Source organism: Gracilinanus agilis, chromosome 3, assembly GCF_016433145.1.
Source record: "Gracilinanus agilis isolate LMUSP501 chromosome 3, AgileGrace, whole genome shotgun sequence".
Taxonomy (NCBI): Eukaryota; Metazoa; Chordata; class Mammalia; order Didelphimorphia; family Didelphidae; genus Gracilinanus; species Gracilinanus agilis.
In genome coordinates, this window is record NC_058132.1 from 683037366 (window position 1) to 683060337 (window position 22972).

At 42.5% G+C, this 22972-nt stretch overlaps 1 protein-coding gene across 1 annotated transcript in view; it reads right to left on the bottom strand.

Moving 5' to 3' along the window:
- Positions 1–22972, bottom strand: part of LOC123242074 (guanine nucleotide exchange factor DBS-like) — a 192825-nt gene that overhangs the window by 61845 nt on the left and 108008 nt on the right. The window contains exons 5-8 of the mRNA XM_044669566.1: positions 18794–18860; positions 15940–16055; positions 6623–6754; positions 6079–6208 (exon numbers count right to left, since the gene is read on the bottom strand). Of these exons, the coding sequence (XP_044525501.1) occupies positions 6079–6208; positions 6623–6754; positions 15940–16055; positions 18794–18860 (445 nt within the window). The remainder of the gene's footprint in view (positions 1–6078; positions 6209–6622; positions 6755–15939; positions 16056–18793; positions 18861–22972) is intronic.

The window sequence follows — 22972 nt, forward strand, 5'->3', positions numbered from 1 at the left end:
TCTCTCTTTCTCTCTCTCTCTCTCTCTCTCTCTCTTTCTCTCTCTCTCTCTCTCTCTCTCTCTCTCTCTCTCTCTCTCTCTCTGTTTCCCTGTTTCTGTCTCTGTCTTCCTCCTACTCCCCCCCAAAAGTGGTCTTTCAGTTTGGCCATAAAGATATCTAATGAAGGAGAAACCATTACCTTCTGAAGGAGTCCATTCCATTTTTGGAGAGCTCTAAATGTCAGAGAGTTTTTAATGTGCCTCCCCAAGATCCTGTTCCTAGATCTGCCCTCTGGCCAAGAAAAACAAGCCTAATCCCTCTTCCACAATTTTTGACAATCCTTCAAACATGTGAAGACCATTGTCAGGCCATGTGCATCAAAGAGCCTAGGTGTTGGAGTCAGAGGATGTGGGTTCAAATCCCATCTCTGGTGCTCACTGCCTGTATTCCTTGGATAAGTTACTTAGCCTCACTATAACTTGGCTTCCCTCTCTATCAAGGTGGGAGGGGGTTGAACTAGATGGACTCTGGGTTACTGGTCAACAGACTGACTACAGGTTCTCTCCCTTCCAACTCTGGCCCTAAGGCACTAGGCCTCCCTCCTTCTCCCAGCCTTCTCTTCTCCAGGATGAGCCTCCGATTCTCCGTCCCATCTGGAGACAGTAATTTTTTTTGTTTAAATCCTTACCTTCCATCTTGGAGTCAATACTGTGTATTGGTTCCAAGGCAGAAGAGTGGTAAGGGCTAGGCAATAGGGGTCAAGTGACTCATTCAGGGTCACACAGCTGGGAAGTGTCTGAGGCCAGATTTGAACCCAGGACCTCCCATCTCCATCCATTGAGCTACCCAGCTGCCCTGGATATGGTGATTTAAACTGAGTTTAGTGATGACCTGGAGCTCACACAGAGATTCCCTTGAAGGGGCCAGTGGGTAGAGGGTTAAGAGGCAGCAAGGTGATGAGAGAAATCCAAGTTCAAATCCTGCCTCAGACACTTTCTGGCTGTGTGGCCAGGGGCAAGTCCCTGGTGCTCTGAGATCCTTGAGACCCAACTCTGCAGAAGGACAAATGACCAGAGAGATCCAGGCTGGCCCCGAATCTATGGATCATCCTTCTCCCTTGAGTTACTCAGAATTTCCAGCCCCCAAAAGAAAGCTCAAAAGAGATCTAAAAACAGCAAAAACAAGGAAACAGTTGTTATGAGCAGGAAACACATTGGTTTGTGTTTCTCTGCTTTCTGAGGAAAGTGCTCTGGTCCACAGAGGAAAAACTGAGGAGTCTGAATGCCAGTTAAAACCCATTGTATTTCCCTTTGCTTCTTCTTTGTGTGTGTGTGTGAGAGATCTCTTCCACTACATGGCCAAGACGGAAGAAAGGTTTTGCATGATTGTACATGGAAAATCCCTTTCCAAGTGCTTCCCCTCTTGGAGTGGGGAAGAAGGGAAGGTGTTTGGAGCTCCATTTTTTTTAATGAATGTTAAAAATTGTTTTTACATGTAACTGGGGGAAAAAGAAAATATTGTTAAGAAAAGAAGAGTTAACACCAGAAATGGTCCTGCCTCATGCTAAGGACTGCTCTGCCACTGTCTTCAGCTGGATGGCCCGGCTGATGCCCTGGCTCCTCTCTAAGCTTTACCAGTTCCTTCATTTTAAAAATTGGATGAGATGATCCTTGAGATCCCTTTTCACTTTAAATCCTTTAAGTTTTGGTCTTTTTAAACCAGATGGTCAACAGAGCATCAGAGGTAGAAAAATGACAATATAGAGAGTACTATTCTCTAACCATACTTTGTGTCGGTTCCTCAGCACCCTTACTTCTGAGAAAAGGGGCCACACATGTTCCAATGTTATAAAGAGGAAAAAGAACCAACCTCAAACTGCTGGTGCTTATCTATGAGAGCATTCTGCAACCCCGGCAGAATCTAGGCTTGCATCAGGCAGCTGGGTAGCCCAGTGGATAGAGTGCCAGGCCTGGAGTCAAGAAGACTCATCTTCCTGAATTCAAATCTAATCTCTGACATTTCCTAGCTGTGTGACCCTGGGCAAGTCACTTCACTCTATTTGCTTCAGTTTCATCATCTGTAAATTACCCGGGGAAGGAAATGGGCAAATCACTGCAGTATCTCTGCCAAGAAAACCTCAAATGGGGTCAAGAAGCATCAGACCAGACTGAAAAATGACTAAACAACAAGCCCTGTATCACATCCATGGCTTGGGAGTAAAAGGGGGCACGGTCTAGGCACCATGACATAAGCTTGTCTTCCTCCTCCTTGGGAATATTTGCATTTGTTCTCCCACTGCCCTGGCCACTGATTTGGGATTTGCATGAGCATCTTTTTTGCAGGCTGTTTTTTTGTGTATGTGTGTGTGTGTGTGTTTTTTTAACATTCCTGCAGCTAGACACATCCTCCCAGCACTGAGTGCAGCTCCCAGAAGCATTTTGCTTCCTGAACACGGTCCCTCCCAGGAGCCAGGAAGCCTTTATTTTTTTGGTAGGTGGATGTGAGTGCAGAAGCCAGGTTCTCTTTGCCCATTGTCCATCCCTTCATCCAGAGCAGAAGCTCAGATTCTGCCATTCTCTGACGCCTTGAAGCACAAATGGCCTGTGAAGCCAATGTTTCCAGACTCTCACAAACTCAGATCCATCTTGGGAGCTGATTGATGAGCCACCATCACTTTTATTCACACCATCAAACACTTCTTATGCCTACCATATGCCAGGCATGATAGCGTTAATTATCCTGCTTTAGGACTCTGTCCTGCAGGAGAGACATCTAATCCAACCTCTACTTGGACAGGTTTAGGATGTACTCAAGCAGAGCCAAGATTTGAACCCAGGCCAAAAAAAAATCATAGATCCAGACCAAGAAGGGACCTTGGAAGCCATCCAATTCGATCTATCCCCCAACCCCCCATTTTACAGATGAGAGTACTGAGGCCAAGTACAGAGGAGGGACTTGTCCAATCCCCTAAGCAGCCAACAGGCATTTATCAATCCCTTACTTTGTGCCTAACCCAGAACTAGGCACTAGGAATACTGACCCCAAAAAGAAAAGAGTCCCTTTAAATGACCCCAGAATGGCATCATCTCCTGTTCCCCGTACATGTGCCCATTTGTTCTTGCTTAGAAGGACAGGGCTTTCTGCCCTTTTTCTTTTGGACTTCTATATTTCTCAACTATTTCAACTATTATTAATAGATTGAAAAGGCTGTTTATCTCCTATTCATATAAGAAGGCGGTGAACATAATAGAGGGACACACTGCGTCCAGTTTCCTTCCCTAAGAAGTGATGGCCCTTCACTTCAGAAATCCCAAGAATGCAAAAAGTGCCTTCAGAAACAAGATAACTGTGGTTTCTAAGCAATTTCATGGTTTAAAAAACATGCCAGATAAAGACTTATGTCTATAATTCCTTCTCCCAACATTATAAATCATATCAGATTAGAGAAGATCTGGAGAAAACACTTCTTTCCAATGATTTCTTGCCCCTGGTTCCTAGTTCTGAGTATCTTTTATTTTTAAAGAAGGCCCAGAATTGTATTTGTGTAATTAGAATCTTCTCCCCAGGACTCCAATTCCCAGCATCCCACTTTCCTTCTCACGTTATGTCCTTACGTTTTGGAGATAAAGTTTGTGTATAACCCCACCCCTTTCTTCATGCGAACACAGCTGGGAAAATTTCTCTTTACTCAAGCTTTATTTTTATCTTTTTTATTTCTTCTACTTCAAGTGATTATTAATAAATCTTATAAAGTATAATACTTGGAGTTATTGGATATTAGTTTTAATCTTACATATTGCTCTTTTATAACAAGGGAAATTAAATGAGAAGACTGCAATAAACAGAGAAACTGCCAAAAAAGAAGATGAAAATAATTCTTTTCAATATTCTGAAGCCTGATTATGTTGATGATTAACTAAATCTTAAAGGACTAAAATAATTAATCACAGATGCTGACAATAACTTTTGAAAGATAGCCATTCCCCAAGTGACAAATGGTCAAAGGATATGAACAAGCAATTTTCAGATGAAGAAATCAAAGCCATCACTAATCATGTGGAAAAAATGTTCTAAATCCCTCTTGATCAGAGAAATGCAAATTAAAACAATGCTGAGGTACCTCACACCTATCAAATTGGCCAACATGGTAGTAAAGGAAAGTGGTAAATGTAGGAGATGTGGCAAAATTGGAATACTAATGCATTGCTGGTGGAGTTGTGAACTGATTCAGTCATTCTGGAGGGCAATTTGAAACTATACCCAAAAGGTTTTAAAATTTTTATATATTATTTTTATATATACCCTTTGATTCAGTAATGCTACTACTGGGTCTATATCCTAAAGAGATAATAAAAAAGGGCAAAAGACCTCCTTGTACCAAAATATTTATAGCTGCTCTTTTTGTAGTGGCAAAGAACTGGAAATTGAGGGGAGGTCCATCATTTAGGGAATGACTGAACAAATTGTAGTACATGTTGGTGATGGAATACTATTGTGCTATAAGAAATGAATAGCAAGATGATTTCAGAAAGAGCTGGAAAATGCAGGAACCAATGCAGAGTGAGATAAGCAGAACATTGTACACAGTAACAGCAATAAGGAATGATAATTTTCTATGAAAACTTGGCTACTCTCAGCAATGATCTGGGACAAGCCAGAGAAAGAATTGTTGAACTGATGAATATATCAGTTTTACAGTTTTATTTTGGGATTTTAGTTATATGGGACTTTGCTCTTACAACAATGACCAATATTTTTTTGCATGTGTGTGTTCTGCATGACAATTAAAAAATGGGGAAAAAAAGATGCTTTGTAAAAAGAATCCCCATTTAGTGACTTTTTTAGCCTAATTCCAACTTGCTACTCAGAATGAGTGGACCAATTCAGAGCTCCACCAAAAGGGTATCAGTCCCCTGTTCCCCATACCTAAACATGAACTAATCCAACAGCGAGGTGGGTCAGTGGATAGAGTGCCAGGCCTGGAGACAGGATGTCCTGGGTTCAAATCTAGCCTGGGCAAGTCGCTTAACCCCCATTGCCCAGCCCTATTGCTCTTTCTGCCTTGGAACTAATACACATGTTGATTCTAAGACAGAAGGGAAGAATTTTTTTAAAAAGCTGGCTAGTCCTGTATTTTGTCATCTTGTCAGTTTTTCTGGGTGTGAGGTGATATTTCTGAGTGCTTTTGCTTTGTACTTCTCTTTATTATCTGCCCTACTGCTATGTCCTCTGGACTGCTGGGCAACATCCCCTAGACTGCTGTTGAACCCCAAACATCCTCCATGGCCTCATCGTCTGCCCTGTCACTGAACTCTCAGGATCCTGGGCCTCTTCTCCAATGGAACTCTTTTCCATGAATTCTTTCCCCCAATTTGAGTCTGACTTTTCTTGGTTTTCTATTTGTATTCCGAAGGCTTAGTATGCTACTTAGCAACATATAAGCAGCTAATCAATGTTTTTGCTTTCGTTCATAATTATTAGTGATTTGGAACATTTTTCACAGACCTTTAATAGATTACGATGTTTTTCAGAGAACTGCTTGTTCAGATCTTTCCTGCTTGTCAACTGGGGAATGACTTTTGGTCTGAGATATTTTTGTTAGTTGCCTGTGTCTTGGCTAACAGACCCTTATCAAAGGCATTTGATAATGCCAAGATGGAAACAAGATCCAAGCTTGGGTTTTCCTGTCTCCAGGTGGAGAGCTCTCGCTAATTCCCTGCCGAGGGATGGAGTCAGCCTAATTGGGATTTCTGTTCCCATCATCGCCCTCTGAGAGGAAGGCTGGTGATAGGGCTCCGCATTCTGTCTGTTCTGAGGCCGGCCAGTTTAGGGGGATCATGGGAAAGAGCTGCCCCTACGAAGAACTCTGAGAGAAACCATCTAATCCAGCCTTCTTATTTCACAAAGGAGGAAACTGGTTCTGGAAGAAGCAAAGTCCCTGGCCCAAGGTCACACAGGTACAAAATGGCAGAGTCTGGAGCCAAACCTGTATCCTCTGACTCCAGAATCAACGCCCCTTCCATCGCCCTCCAATGTCTCCTCAGCAAAGGGTCACTTTAGACCCCTCTGGGATGGGGGGGGGGGGGACAGACACTCACAGGAGGAATGCAGATGGGTTTCTCAGCCCACTCGTGAAATCTAGGTACGGTCTCGAATCCCTTTTCTTTGCTCAGATGAAGCAGTGCCCGCCAAGCCTTGGTCAGGCCATGAGTGAGCTCCTTCAGGAGGCTGTGAGGGCAGGGACTGGCTTTTGCCACAAAACTCCTAAGCTGGGCAGGAACCCGATTAAATGGAATTGGGAAATGATTAAAGAAATGTTTTAAAAATACAATATATATGTTCATTTGTATTCAATATGCCTATGCAGGAATCCATTTCAATTTGAGTTTGAGGACACCAGAGCAGATGATTGCTCAGACCCCTCTTATCCCCAGATCCAAAGATCTCCTGTGATCTCACATCTTATCTGAGTCACAATCCACAGCCCTTCCCACACTGGCTGGGTGGACTGACCCAAGGGACAGCAATCAGGAGCCCAAAGGGTCTTGATGGACTTGAGCACTGGACCTTAAAAAAATAAGGTGAAACGTGTTATGGGGTGACTATCACGTCTCCTACTTAGGATGAAGAAGATGACTTCACCTGTGCAAGATGGCCAACACCAAGTCGGAAAGCAGCCCATCTGAAACAGATCTGTGGTTGCTGGTGGACCGACAACTCGATGTGAGCTGATGGTACAACATGGCAGCCACAGAAAGTTCCCGAGAACTCGGGCTGCATTAAGAGAGGCCCAGGGCCTGAGACTAGGGAAAGGCTAGTCTGACTTTCCAGTTCCACCACCTCTGGGCTCCTGCGTTCAGTTCTGGAAATTGTGTTTGCTTTAGAAAGGCTTCGGACCAGCTGAAACATGTCCAGAGAAGGTGATCAGGATGGCAAAAGGTCATCTGGACAAGGAATAGATGAAGGAATTGGGCCTGTTCCACTAGGAAAAAATGAATAAAGATCGCTTAAGGGGCAGGCACTGGAGCTGCCCCACCAGGGAAGGCAGAATAAGGGGACGATGGCCCTTGGACATCAGGCTTCCCAGGACATGAAAAGGTAGAGTCACCCCAGAGGCTCCCCTTTATTTTCCTCTACATAGTAAGAGCAATGGCCTCTATCTCATCCTTAACCTCATTCGGTGCTCCTGCTTGGGGCAGATGGGAGGGAGACGAGACCGCATGGCTCAGGGAAGGCTAGGCAAGACCCTGGCATGGTCCCAGGGCTCCGTCAGGTCACTTTCCTGGGTCATAAGCTCATCCCCTTTGGTATCTCCATGGGAATAGTTATGACAACTGGCACTGGTAGCACTTGCCCTTAGGGAGCTAGGGAAGCTTTTGTATTTTATTTTTAAACTTACCAGACAAAATAAATGAGCCCACCCTAAATTCAAATTTTTTTCATTCTTCCTTTTACACACTCACCTCTCTCTTTTTCTATTTCCCTTGCGTGTATATACATACATGAACATATATGTGTGTGTACTGTAAGACAGTTTTCCAGCCTCAAATAACACTGCTTTGTGTCTTTAAAAAATTATATTGATAAGCTTTGTTTTTAACTTACAAACGTTTATAGTTTTTTGTAACTGATTTTCTGACTTCAAATCCACTGATCTTTTTGGTAATTCACTCGATTGTAATGGTTTAGAACTAAACTCACAGATATGACTGTCCACTCCTGCTTGTCAATTTGTTTCCTAATATAATAACAGTAGCTATGAGTGTTGCTGGGCAATGTTTATTTGGCCAAGACACAGCACTCTTCTCATCTCTATTTTCTATTCCCTTCCCCCTTTATTTCAGCAGAAGCCATCAGCTAAACTCTATTACAACAATTAGCTTTTTTTTTTTAAAGTATGGGGCCATTAGAATGTTCCAGAAGGCTCACTTTCCCTAGACAAGTATGGAGTTTAAAGGAAATTCTCAGTTTCTTTCTTTCTTTTTTTTTAAATGCTTACATTCCATTTTAGAATCAATATGTCTTAGAATCCAAGTTAGTAAGGGCTAGGAAATGGGGGTTGTGACTTGCCCAAGGTCACCCAGCTAGGAAGTATCTGAGGTCCGATTTGAACCCAGGACCTCCTGTCTTTAGGCCTGGCTCTCATTCCACTGAGCCACCCAGCTGCCCCCAGAAACTATTCGTTTCAACAATACCACGATAGTGAGGAGTGCTCAGTCAGGCAATTCCCAGCATCTGGCTTTCTGCTCTAATTTAAATGTATGTCTCTCCCCTGATAATCCCTGGTCTTTTTTTAGTTGAAGCAAAAATTCAGGCTACTGGAAATGTTTGGATAAAGAATTAACAGAGTATGTCACAATGGTCAGGAGCAGCAAAAGGAACTGCTGGGAAGGGCAGCTACTTGGAATTCCCCTCAGTGCTGGGTGAGATAAGTATGCCAATAAGTTCATGCTGAGCCTTCTGCTTGGAGATGCCTGGAAAGACGAAAGACAGATCGTCCTCTTCCATCTCTATCTTCTCTGCCCCCCATTTTTCTTTCTCTGTTGCCAGTTGCCCCTGTGAATGAGCTCTTGAAGTTCCTTCACCTTCCTTTCAGTTCCTATCTCACCGGCTAGGTATTTAAGGTCTCCTAGGTGTGACTCATGTCTGTCTTCTGACTCAAGGAAATAGTTCTCAATTCTGAGGGCAAATACCCATCCTTCCCTCTCACCTACAAATTCCAAGATGCCAGTCTATTCCCATGTTACACTAAAAAATGGTGGGTCCCCAGAACTGAACCGAATACTCCAGAGGTGGTCAGATCTGCGCCGTGGAGAACCACTTGTTTCCTCCTTTTGGATGCCATGTCTTTTTCAGTTTTTCCAGAAATTAACATTAAACCGGTGACCAGTCAGCAGTTTGTGGAAATTTCTTTCTATTATCTTTTGAAAATCAAGAAAAACAAGCTTGTTTTCAGGTCTCGTGCACGTCTCTCGTTTTCCATGGTTCATCTAAGTTTTCTGACTGAGATCAGTGATCTTATCTTTCAGCCAATTCAGTATACTTGGGTGTCATTTGTTCAGATCAGACACTTGATCTCTTTCCAAGAGACTGCACTTTCTGACTCTCCTCCCCTATCTTGGGCTTCTATTCCTTCTTCATTTTTGCCCTGTCCTTTCCACTGTGATGGTCATTTGCTTTGAGAGAAAAGAAAATCTGTCTGTCATCAACCTCAGATGGATGGGCAGGATGGCCAGGATGGCAGGACCTCTGGCAGAGACATGGCCAGGGGAGGAAGAAAGGGTTCACTGTCAGACTTTGCTGCTCTTGTGACTCCACCAAGTCCAAACCTTTCCTGTATTCTGTGTCTGGAATAAATAGGAGGCTCCCGCCAGGGATAGACCCAGCAAAGATGTCCACAAGGATCTCACTCAGCTTTGCAGATGTCTCCCTTCTAACAGCCCAGTCCCCTCTGGAACACAAAGATTAGGTCCTGGGCTAACTCAGCATTTATCAGCTGGCAGCACCGCTCAGAGGAGGAGAGGCTGGTGCCCTTATCAGCACTATCGGCAACAGTCACTACCTTTGGTCTCCACCAAATGACTGCCCAGTCCTCTTGATTGGACAACACTGTCATCTCTTCATATTGGACCATTTGCCCTGTCAATGGGGTTGCAGCATTCTTGTTTTTCTTTTTACCTAAAAAAATCCTCCAGAACTCTATAATCTTAGGGTTTAAGAGTTGGGAGACCTTAGAAATTATTGAGTCCTAACATTCTTCTCCATGTCTTAAGTCACTCTCCTTCTGTGTCTTGGACTATTATTATGATAAGTTCCCCCCAAACCAATTCTCTTCCAAACCTCCCTGTTTCTGTTAAGAGTACCCCACTCCTTCAGTCTCCTAGATCTGTGTCCTGGGCTCTCTTTCCCTCATCCCACAAAGCCAACTAGTTGATGACCAAAGACTTGCTTTGCTGCCTCCACAGAAGCTCTTACCATCATTCTCTCCACTTAGGCAGCTGTCAGACTGGCGTAGACCCTTATTATGACTTCTTGTCTGAATTACTACAACAGCCTTTTAATTGGCACCTGGCTTACAGAAATTTGACCAGCTCTGGCAGCTCCTTCTTACTTCTAAGATCAAGCCCAAGTTCTCCATCGGTCATTTAAGGCCCTTTACAAGCCAGTCCCTTCCGACCTTTCCAGTCTTCTTTACTTCCTTCCCTCTATGGTCCAGCAACACTGGCATGCTTGTCTCATATATTTTTCCCTTCACACACTCTTTAGCCCAGCCAACCTGGCCCTCTTCATATTCCTCACATGTGAGAGACAGAGATATACACACAGAGAGATAGTGAGATAGAAAGACTGAAACAGAGAAAAATACACACATATATAATATGTATATATGTTTATATTGACATAAATATACATACATATATAGAATAGGGACAGAGACAGAGACAGAGAGACAGAGATTTGCCTGAGACTTCTGGGCAAGAATTGTGAATGGTTCAGTACACAAGGCACATCTCTTCCTTTCTTTGACCTCCCTGGGTATTCACCCAGCATTAGGATCACTCATTCAAAGGATCCAATGAATAACTGGATGATTCTTCTGGAATTATTCCAAATTGCTTTCCAGAATCTGTCAGCTAACTTATTGTACACCAATAGTTCTGGGAAGGGGTTAGAAGAAAGAATTACCAGTTCAACTCTGGGTGATGCAGTTTTGGAAGGACAATGGTAAGTCACAGAATGTCCAAAGGAAGACAGACAACGAGGATGGGAAAGACTTGGACACTCTGTCATGTGAAGTGGGTGGGGAGGATGCTCAGCCCAAGTCTTAGAGTATTTGAATATTGCCTCGCAGAAGACAGATGAGACTCGTTTTGGTTGGTCTGAGAAGAAAGAACCAGAAACAACAGGCGGAAACTGCTAAGAGGCTAATTTGGACTTGTCATGGAAACATTTATTATTTAGAGCTGTCCCAAAAGAGCAATGGGTGGTGCTGAGAGTAGGTGGGTCATCAGAAGTCTTCAAGCAGAATGATCTGTCGTTCCTTTCAGTAAGGTCTCTTTCCACTCTCAGATTCAATGATTCCCAAGAAATAAGATTAAAGAGAAAGTCTAAAAAAAAGATAGCTGGAAAGTTGGTGTCAAAGGCACAGCACACACATACATGTACATGATCCCCCGGGGAAGAAAGAAAGATGGTGGTGAAGTGAGGTCAGAGATAAAGGTGGGTGAAATGTAATGGTGGGTCAGACTCTTTCCTTGTTGGCTCCCAGGGGATATTCTGACCCAGGACAGATTGGGTGTTACCCATAATGAAGGGTGGATGAAAAGACAAACACAGAGCTACACAAAGAGGGCAAGTATATATGGGAACCACAAAAGTCAGGGATTTGCATTCGAGAGAATATCTGTATTTTTTAAGTACCCAAACAAAAAACTCCCAACTCCACAAAGTCTGTCACTTTACATTAAGCAAGAAACAACATGTTCTCAGCAAAGGGCCTTGTTGCCATTTTAAAGCCTCTGCTCTTTTTTAATGATAAAAGCCTGATTGTGTAGGCTATGCCATTCACCTGGGCTGTTCAGAACAGTGTTAGGAGCTTCATTGTGGTCCAGGTGCCTCTCAATTACTTACAAGAGGCCAGTGTTCAACTTCAATCCTTCCCCACCCCTGGTACAAAGCCAGGAGGCCTCCTCCCTCCAACCAGTAGTAGAAGGCAATATAAATCATCCTATTATTAACCCAAGTAAAATAAAAACAGGAAGGCTTATTTTTTTTTTAGCTTTCCACCAAAACCACATCCCAGGCTCAGACAGAGAATCTGAGAGATGCCTGTCAGATCTCAGCAGCCAATCCTCCCTCCCCCAATTCTTACTTTACCTGCATTTAGCCTATATTTATTTGAGGTATAATGTCCATGTAGTTATCTAAGGGAGTGGGGACTGGATCGCTTTTAGCTTGGTTATGGGGAGGGGGGAGAGATTTGGGGGAATTTGGTCATTTTTCCTTTTTGCTCCAACAGACATTGCTCTTCTTCATTGTATTGGAAAAAGATGTTCACATCTCATAAGGGACCACGAAGTGTCACCAACTTTGTAGCATCTTAATATCACATTATCTTTATTACATCACCTGAGCTGAGGATGGGGAACCCCCACCCCACCCCACTCACAATTATTTATGAAAGAGTCGTCTATCTCTAGAACCGAAGCTCAGTGAGGGCAGAGCCTGCTGCATTTTTGTCTCTATCCCTGGTGCCTAGCATAGTGTCTGAGGTGTAGTGGGCGCCCAATAAATACTTGCTGACCCATTGATGTATACTCATTTTGTATCTGCTCATGTATGAGCACATCATCTCCCCGGTGGACTATAAGATCCGAGAGGGCAAGACTCCTTTCCTTTTGGTCTCTGAGTCTCCAGCATCCAGCTAAGGGCCTGCTATCCAGCAGGCACTTCATTACTGCTTGTGGATCAATGGGATGATCATTCAAAGAAGTGAGAAATCTATCCACTGCTTCAGAAATTTGCATGGAAAGAAATTACTCCAGGTGGCAGGAAAGATGAACTTACCCTTTTAAGGAAGCACCGGCCAAGAAACTCGGGATTTTCAACACAGTTTTCCAGTTCTTTAAGAAATATTCTAAGGAGAAAAATGTAGATGGTTTTGATTTTTTTCCATGTATAGGTTTAAAAACAATGATCAAAGTTTGACTGGGGGATGAAGGGAAAGAAAAGAGGCTGTTCTCCAAGTCCCTCTCCACCCCCCTGGCCACCAGGATTGCAAAGGGAATGTGTGCCCAACTGCATTGTTAGGACCAGGCTAAACCCAGGGCCACTGTGTCCTCTCCAAGTCCTTGTGGCAGACAGCCTGGAGGATCCCTGGCTCCTCAGTGAATGAGGAGGCGAAGAGGAGAAACATTTGGGGAAGAGCTTATTCCTTCTGTGCTTAACTTCCCTGGGCCTCAGTTTTCCCAGCTATAAAATGAGAGGGCTGGACCAGAGGACTTCTGGGGTCCCTTCCAGCTAGAAATCCAACTTTCAGGGACATATTGCCCATCCAGTCATCCCAGACACCAACTAACTGTTCTCACTGACTCTAAATATTGAGTAAAATGGCATAAAAAATAACATTCCTTTTCACGTGAATTTGAATGTTCTTTCCTGAAACAAAACCACAAGACCTTATTAATACCCTTGATCTTGGGCTATATTGATGAAAAGTCTGTTTTTAAATTCTCATTTTGAATTAAATGAAGAGGGGAGAGAAAAAGACATTTTAAAAAAAATGTAAGTTCTAAGGTTCCCCTGCCATCCTTCCATGAAAAATCTCCTGTGGCGCAATGAGCTAGGCAATGACTAGAGCTAAAACCAGTCTGGTTTGGCCATTGACTTAATTATAGACTCCAGGTTCCAGGCTGAGCATTGCACTGCTTCCTCCTAAATTCTGGGAGGTTAAACAGGAATTCCACTGGGCCTGGAAAGGTATATTCAGCAGCCCAGTGGCCCAGGACATGGTCATGTGGTCACGGCCACCATCTCTACCATGACACCTTGGCCGCCAAATTGGAGTATTATCCAGAAACTCTTCCTCTCTTCCATGACACAGAAATGGAATGTACCAAAACTCTATCCTGCATCTCTTCTTTGTCCTTGTCGGATTATGCTGGTCACCCAAATCAGGCTTTTGGTTTTATCTTTCACAGGTCATAGGTGGCTCCTTGTGAGGAAATATGTGCCACCGTAAAGAGAATACCAGCCTCAAGACCAGTGATTCCCAAAGTGGGCGCCACCGCCCCCTGGTGGGTGCTGCAGCAATCCAGGAGAGCGGTGATGGCCACAAGTGCACTTATCTTTCCTATTAATTGCTATTAACATTAAAAAAATTTATTTCCAGGGGGCTAAGTAATATTTTTTCTGGAAAGGGGGCAGTAGGCCAAAAAAGGTTGGGAAACTCTGCTCAAGAGCAAGAAGACCCAAGTTCAAATCCTTTCTGAGACACATACTGGCTGGGAGATGTGGGTCAAAGGTTTAACCCCTCTATGCCCAAGGAAATTCTTTGCGATGATCCTGGGGGGCAAAGTTGTTATTTGGGTTGGTAGGAGGCATTTCCTGTACCCATGAAATGATGGGTCCCGGAATATGTGCATATGTGTGTATGTGCACAAATATGTGTGTCCTATGTACATGTGTGTCAAGCATGCATGTAAATGAAGTGATCTCAGATGTGTGTATGTGTGTGTGCATATACACACATGTGCATCCATTCAGAGATTGTGTTCTCTGTATATCTGCATGTATACATCAATAGATCTCAGACACTTCTTCACGTCATGCACATGTGTATGCACAGATACATACACATATATAGCCATGTATTTATATATTTGATGCATCCATATATAGATATATATAATCATGGCAGTATCATGGAAGGAAAGCTGGCCTCAGAACTGGGAAGATCTAGGCTCAAGTTCTGCCTCTGGTCCATACCGGCTGGTGGTAGCTGTCGTTGTCATTGTGGTGATGGTGGTGGTTCGTGTCATTCAGTATGTCAGGCTCTGTGACCCCGTGGACCACAGCACCCCTAGGCCCTTCTATGGCCCACTATCTCTCAGTCTTTCCAAGCTCATCTTTCCATCACTTCCACGTCACTCTCTATCCATCTCATCCTCTGACGTCTCCTTCCCCTTTTGCCTTCCATCTTTCCCAGCATCCGTCTTCTTTCCAGGGAAGCCTGTCTTTTCACCATGTAGCCAAAGTATTTAAGCTTTGGCTTTGAAATTCGACCTTCCAATGAATAGTTTGAATTAATTCCATCAAGTATGGACTGATTTGATCTCCTGGTTATCCAAAGGACTCTCAAACAAGACGTCTTCTCCAGCACCACCATTCAAGAGAATCGATTCAGCGGTACTTGGCTCTCTTCCCAATCCAAGTCTCACAGCCATATATTACTCCTGAAAAAACCACATTTTTCACTCTATGGACCTTTGTCAGCAAGGTGATGTCTCTGCTTTTTGGCATGTTGTCCAGATTTGTCATTGCTTTCCTTCCAAGGATCAAGCATCTTTTAATTCATGGCTGCGGCGATCTTTGAGCCCAACAATATACCATCTGACACTGCTTCCATTTCTGCTCCCTCTCTTTGCCTGAAAGTGATGAATCCATGTCCTATCATATTCATTTTTTTCATGTTAAGTTTCAAGCCAGTTTTTACACTCTCCTCTTTTACCCTCATCAAGAGGCTTCCTAATTCTTCTTCCCTTTCTGCCATCAGAGTGGTATCCTCCACATATATGAGATTGTTGATATTTCTCCCGGCATTTTGATTCAAGCCTGGCATTTGTCAGGTAGCCCAGGGTAAATCACTAAATCTCTCAGGGCTTGAGGCAGCACTCTAAGACTCTAAATGGCCCAGAAAGTGCCCACCCGAATTGATAGAGGGAGTTCTCTCACTGGGATTGGCCCATATGAACTCATGAGGAGAATGCCTAAGCCTAATAAACTTTAATTACATTTAATCCATAACATATTTACAAAAGAAAAATGAGCAAGTCCACATTGACTTTTCCCTCATCCTTCCAATTGAAATGATTTCAGTTAAAGATGACCCACCCCTTGCTTCCTGCCTATTCTTTGTTGGGGCTGCATGGGGTCATTATCTCCATTGGAGAGGAAAATGGCCCTAAGGTGCCTACACCACCTTCTCTGAGAGTCTTTCTGGATCTCTTTCCTTGTCCAATACTCTTTCCTTCCTCAGACTCCAGGAAACCCTCGTCTTTATTCTCAGCACCTCCCCATCCATCCAGCAGACCAAGGACAGGGACCGCTTTGTGCCTGGCCCAGGTTTCATGTGTAGGATGGGTGCTGCTGGACTGCCCTTTGAAGGGAATGAGGGACCTCAAGAGGAAGATTAGGAGGGAGAACCTTCTGCTGAGCGGGACAGTCTGGGAGATACACACCTCTTATGGAACTCATAGATTTCATGGAGGTTGCCGAAGAGAATTTCCTTTTTGTTCTGAAGAGTGACCGGGATCAGGTGATTTAAGTCTGGATTGTCCATTTCTGCCGCGTAACCCTGCAAATGGTGGAGAGTTAGTAAGTGCCACAGGCGGAAACACAGAAAGAAGACGACCCCTAAACACCCCCCTCCACTCTGGAGAAAGGCTGCTGACTCGAGAATCGGAGGAGGTGGGTTTCCATCTCAGACCTGCATCCCTGAGTGTCCTCGGGTTGGACTTTTATTTCTGTGGGGCTCAATTTCTTTATCTGTAAAATGGGTTCTTCTAGCTCTAAAGTAAAGGTCTCCTGATGCTGCCCCACCCCAGCTGCCACCTGGGACAGACAATTAACGCGCCAACAAATGGGCAATCCAGATGCCATTCCCCTCCAAGAGAGTCTAACAGATTTCTGCAGATGCCGTTCTCCAGCCTCCTCAACGAACTGCCTTCAGAAGGGGCTGGCATGAGGCCACCACTGTGATTTCAGAGGCTGACCACAGGGCATGCAAAATGTGGGAAAAGATGACAACTTCTCTGAACCCTAAAGCATCATCTTGCGATCTTCCTCCATGGTACCAACAAGTCAGGCTGGAATAACAAAAGCTCCCATGTCATAGCTGGAAAAGACTCTGGATCTCAGTAGAAGGATGTGAATTCAAATCGTAGCCCTGCCACTAACTGCCTGCATGACACGGGGCAAGATACTACACCTCTGGACCTTAGTTTCCTCATCTATAAGATAAAAGAGCTTAGGCTAGATCAGAGGGGCCAAAAGGAAACGGGCAAAACTCTCAATTAGGACCACATTACAGTGTATTAGGGAAATAGAAATATTTAATGAAAGAAATAAAAATATAACGGAGTCCACATGCAGCCAGCAGGGACCTGTTTCTATTTGAGTTCCCTATCACTGGACTGGAGGACCTCTAAGTTCTAAATGGATGATTCAGTAATCTGTGTGATCTTGGGCAAGTCACTTAATGCCCTCCCACTACCCTATCCCCAACACTCTACCTGCCATTCAGCCTCCTCACTAACAAAACAAGAGAAGAACTACCTCTCTACATGCTCTCCAGTTCATAAATATTTCCCCCAAGTTTGCACGCCTATTATTTGTGAAACAATGATCAAAACACTTTTCAGGGGACGCATTTTTATAAAATCTGACTCAATGAATGAAAGGCTATCCAATCACAAAAATAGGCAGCTGACCCTAGTTTTTATCCACATGGAAGCCTGAGGAACAGAAAAGATGGAAAACTGTAAGGTTTAACTAAGGCATCATTTGAGAAAAATTTTTATAGAGTATTTGAGTTTCCTGTTGTTGTTCAGTCATATTTGACTCTTCATGACCCTGTGAACCCTACTGTCCATGGGATTTTCTCGGCCAGCATTCTAGAGTGGTTTGCCATTTCCTTCTCTAGTAGATGAAAGCAAATAGAAGGGAAATGATTTTCCCAAGATCACACAGCTACTAAGGGTCTGGGATAGGATTTGAACTCAGGTCTTCCTGACTCCAGGCCCAGTGTTCTATCCACTGAGCCAACTGGCTACCTTCTTGACTGGTGACATCAGATGGAATATTAGCCACCTTTTAAATGCAATTTAAATATTTTTAACTAAATATCTTATTAGCAACTTGACATTCCACTTTGGTGCAAATAATTTTGCATGCTTAATAACTATTTGTATTTAAATGGATTAATGTCAGTGTTTCATTAATGTCAAAGAATCATAATGCTTTTTCAGACTGCCTCTAAATCTCTATCCAGACTCTTTGCTCATTCATTTTCATAACCTTTTCCTCTTTGTAGTCCTCATACTTATCATCCTTAATTGCTTTGTAATTTTAATAAACAAGTATGCCATAATTTATTTAATCATTGCTCTATTGTTAAACATTTAGGTTGCACCTCATTGTGTTTCTAATTACATATAAGGCTGCAATGAAAAATTTACATATTTTTTAAACCCTTACCTTCCATCTTAGAATAAATACTGCATATTGGTTCTAAGGCAGAAGAGCAGTAAAGGCTAAGCAATGGGGGTTAAGTGATTTGCCCAGGGTCACACAGCTAGAAAGTGTTTAAGATCCAATTTGAACTCAGGACCTCTCATCTCTAGGCCTGGCTATTGATCCACTGAACCACCTAGCTATCCCCGTGCTATAAAAATCTTTGAGCAGATAGTTTGGATTAATTAAAAAAAAATTTTTGGATAACTACTTTGGGGGTGGTTATGTTCCTAACAATGGAATTACTGGGTAAAAGAGTATGACATTTACTATATACTACCAAATAATTTTCTAGGAAGATTTTACAACTTTGCAATTCCACCAACAATGAATGAGTGTATCTGTTTCTCCATAAGCCCACAGCAACATCACTGTAATTTTTACAGTTTCCTGAATGGTAGAAAGCCTTGTTTTATTAAATGCATTATTATTTATTTGTGGAATGTATTACATTTTATTAAATTTACTATTGGTGTGAATTATAAGATCCAAGGAAATTTTTTTTAATGAGTTATGGGTTTGAACCTGTGACTTCTTCAGAGTAGGGACTCCTGGTATGAAAACTCCCTCCTCAGGAACAGATTAATCACCTGCCCAGTTTTGGAGAATTGGTTACTTAGGGTACTGAGAAATGAAGCCCATGCTCAAGGTCAAATAGGTAGTGTCAGAAGTAGGATTTGAACCCAGGCCTTCCTGACGCTAAGGTGGTCCTTAGACATGAGCATGAACATGAGTAGCTTGGATTCTTGTTGTACAACAAAAAAGCTTGGCAGGTTAATTCCAAAAACATAGTTAGCTTACCTCAATTATACTTTGAAGTTCTTCAACATAAACTCGCTCTGTCTCAATCAGCTCATGCATGATGTGGCTAAAACAGAAAAAGACCAAAATCCTTTAGAATCCACAGCAATTTCCCCCCTCCCTCAGATCCCTTGGCACTAATAATATTATGGATTCTCACTTCTAGGGGGCCAGCTAACTTTGTTCTATTCTTACAAATGAATACTCTTAGCTACAAGGGGAATCCAGGACAGGGTACATAACCCCAAAATCCAGTGGACAGAAGTGGTTTATGAAGCTTCTTGATGGCACCAGACAGTTATTTTTGCATTTAACAGAAACAATCATTAATATGTTTTCTAGATTACACTATTTTCGTCCACAAATAAAATTCAGTCATTAGAGGAAAAAAGCTTTTAAAAATAGCCAGTCACTTATTTCCTTGATGATAGCTCTGGTCCCCCTTTCACTAACGTTTGTTAGTGAATACTAGAGAGACAAAGATGGAGAGATATTTAATGGGTCAATGTCAAAGTAGTGTTGGGGGCAGTGGTGAGGGGAGGCGAGGGAGTCCTCAGCAGAGTTCTCAGGGGTTTATCAGTGACTCTGTGCATTCCACATTTTTCATCAAAGATTAGAATGAAGCCACAGATGCCATGCTTGTCAACACTGTAGATGGCACAAAGCTGAGGGATGACTATTGGTGGATACAAGAATGATGAGTTGAATTGAATTAGATGAAATTGAATTGGGATGAATGTGAAGTTCTGCACTAGGGTTCAAACAATCACAGGTATAGGAAGGTGCCAAGTAGAAGGGATGAAAAAGTTTTGGGATCCTAGAAAGATAGAAATTTTTATATGTGAGAAATTTTTTTCATATGCTCTATTAGTTACTTTTTTTAGGGTCTGACTTAGAGAGAATTTTTGCATATTCCTATGTCTGGGTTCTGGCTAGAGACTCTGCTTTTTACATTTTCTTTGTCTTTAGGAATCCCATTGAAGTCTTCTTTTTAACAAAATATGGTTAATAGAAAAGTGTGATAAGCATCCTCTTCCTGCCAATGTGACCATCTCATGGGGATGAGAACTGGTGGATAGTTTGATGGGCCACCACCTAATTAGCTATTTACCTATTATGGGTGTCTGGAATGTTCAAGGGAGGGATTGAATAAATGGCTTGTACCTAGTCAATTTGCACTTCTATAGCCCATTGAAGTGCCTCTTTCTAGAAAGGGATAAACAATCTCTTTTACTCTTATTTTCTGACTCCAGATTCTTTGCAATAAGAGATGGGTGGTCATTTTTATCCCACTCAGAGGAGGCCACTGACTTACTACTTTATTGGGTATAAAGCTAAGCAATAGGTCATTCCACATCTTTCATCCAAGATTAACCTAATCAATAAATTGATATTCTTACACAAAAACAGTCTCTTAAAATAATTTTAATCATTAACATATATGAATCAACAATGTCACATGACAACCCCAAAAGCTAATGTCCTGCCCTAGTCCAACCATATCTGGAAGATGGCATTCAGGTTTTAGTATCATGTTATAAGAGAAAAGTTGAGAAACTGAAGAAAGTCCAGAGGAGGGCCACAGGAGGAGAAGGGAAGGGACTATGAAATTACTGAGTGCCTACTGTATCAGTCACTGAGCTAAAGTGCTTTCCAGATGTTATTTCACTTGCTATGAGGATGAATTGAAGGAATTGGGAATGTTTAGCCTGGGAATGATTAACCCCATCAATGGGGCCATGAGGGGAAAGAGGTATCATTTTCCCGCCTTCCTTAGGACCCACAAAGCCTTCATCCAAGGCTTAGTGCAGGGCTGGACTGCAGATCACAGTGGAGAGTTTGAGGCAGAGTCTCCTCCTCCAAGAATTTTCCCCGGCTGGAGGAAGGAGCTGATCTGTACTTTTCCTGCACCCCCACACCCCAATCAGCTTCTATTAACACTATTCAAGACCATTCATGTGTATAGTGTATATATGTGGATAAATATATATATATATATATATATATATATATATATATATCCCCAAAGTAGGCTGAAGTAGATAGAGCTGAGGATGCTCAGGGATGGACTGTACTTAAGATCATAAGATTTTTTTTTAAGAGTCAAAAAGACCTAATTTCTAATCCTGCCTCAGACATCTGTTAGCTCTGTGGTCCTGGGCAAATGTTATTCAACATCTTAACCTCATTTTGCCCATCTATAAAGTGGGGATAATAATAGCACCTACCTCTGTTGGGAGGGTCAAATGAGATATTTTTAAAGCCCCTGCAAACCTTAAAGCACTATACAAAGGTTAGCTATTGTATTATTACTATACTTGGGTACCTCTGACTGATGCCCCAGTGCCAGTCAGCAATGGTATTGCTGGCACATTAATTTGTAACACCGACTTCTTTGGAGCAGTCGAAACTGGTCTTCTCCAAACTGCCTGCTGCTCCTGGATGACTCTAGAGCCCTCTCTCCATGCCCACTTTGTGGGGAGAGAACAAATCATATGAATAATTCAAAAGAGAACAGAAAATTCATGGGGGACTAATCAAGCATTAATTGCTGATGTCCTGGGGCTTCTTGGAACCTACAGGCTTTTCACCAGGCATTCATAACAATGGTTTGCTTACACATTCTTATTCTTGGATCTTAGCTTGTCCTCAGAGAATCCTAGCCTGATGCCTCATCGTGGCACAGAGACCACTCTGGAGGGTCTCAGAGGCTATGCCAGATGAGTAAAGATTTTGGGAGGTCCTACACAAAGTGGCGCAAAGACAAAAACAAAAAGAAGGAAGGAAGGAAGGAGGGAAGGACGGAGGAAGAAAGGAGGAAGGGAGGAAGGAAGGAAGGAAGGAAGGAAGGAAGGAAGGAAGGAAGGAAGGAAGGAAGGAAGGAAAAAAGGGATGAGGGGTAACTAGATGGCTCAGTAGATAGAAAGCCAGGCCCAGAGATAGGAGGTGTCCTGGGTAAATCAGATACTTCCTGGCTGTGTGATCCTGGGCAAGTCACTTAACCCTTATTGCCCAGCCCTTTCTGCTCTTCTGCCTTGGAACCAAACCACAGGGTTGATCTAAGATGTAAGGTAAAGGTTTAATAAGTAATACCCAGCACAGTCACACATCTAATCAAATACTTCTCTAAGTCTTGGTGAGCACAATGATGCTCCTTCAAGTTCTCCATTTGATTCTCTTTAAGATAGATGCCAAAACTTAGTATATGGTATACAAGAAAGGGTGCTGGTTCTGGGATCAGAAGACCTGAGTTCAAATCTTGGCTTTGCCACTCACCATATGTGACCTTGAATAAGTTGTTTAACCTCCTTGGGTCTCACCTGCTTCCTCTATAAAATGAGCAAGTTGGATTGGATGAACTTACAATCCCTTTCAGCTCTCACTCTATGAACCTAATTACATTATAAGACAAATGTAACTTTTAAATGTACTATTTTTGGAGGGTCAATATCCCAGGCTGCACTTGAAAACACATTTTCTGGCTTATCCACAATTGAATTTTCTCTTCAGCCTAAATTATTCTCAAAAGAGACCTCTTACTCAAGGCGAAGAACTCAATTTTAAAACTGAAGAGCAGGTACACTTCTTTTAAAAGAAAAATCTTTTGGGGTTATGCAACTCAATACACTATAGAGGGAGAGAAAGTATCACCAGTTCCCAAAGATTTTACAAAAAAATCTTGAATCCTTTATAGCTAATTAGCTATTCCCATGAAGTCACCTGTTAGGTCAGTAAATGTATACTTTTTCAGATTCTTATATTTAAATGCTGTATGCCTACACATACACATCTACAGTATGTATATATAAGATATATAATAATATAATAGGATGTAGGATATAATAATAATAACATAATATATAGTGATATTAATAGATAATAATAGATAACATTTATGTAGAGTTTTAATCATTTTCAAAGAAGCTTATAAATATCTCATTTGATTCTTACAACCCAAAGAGGCAAGTGCTATTATCACCCCCCATTTTATAGAAGAAAAAACTGAGTCTGAGAGCCATCAAAGAACTTCACCAGGCTCACACCCCTAGTACATATCTCAGGCCACATATGAATGCAGGTTTTCCTGACTCCAGGTCCAGTGTTCTATCTACTCTGCTACCTAGCTAGTAGCATCATGACAAAGTAAATAAGAGGAATAATCTTGGAGTATGGAATACC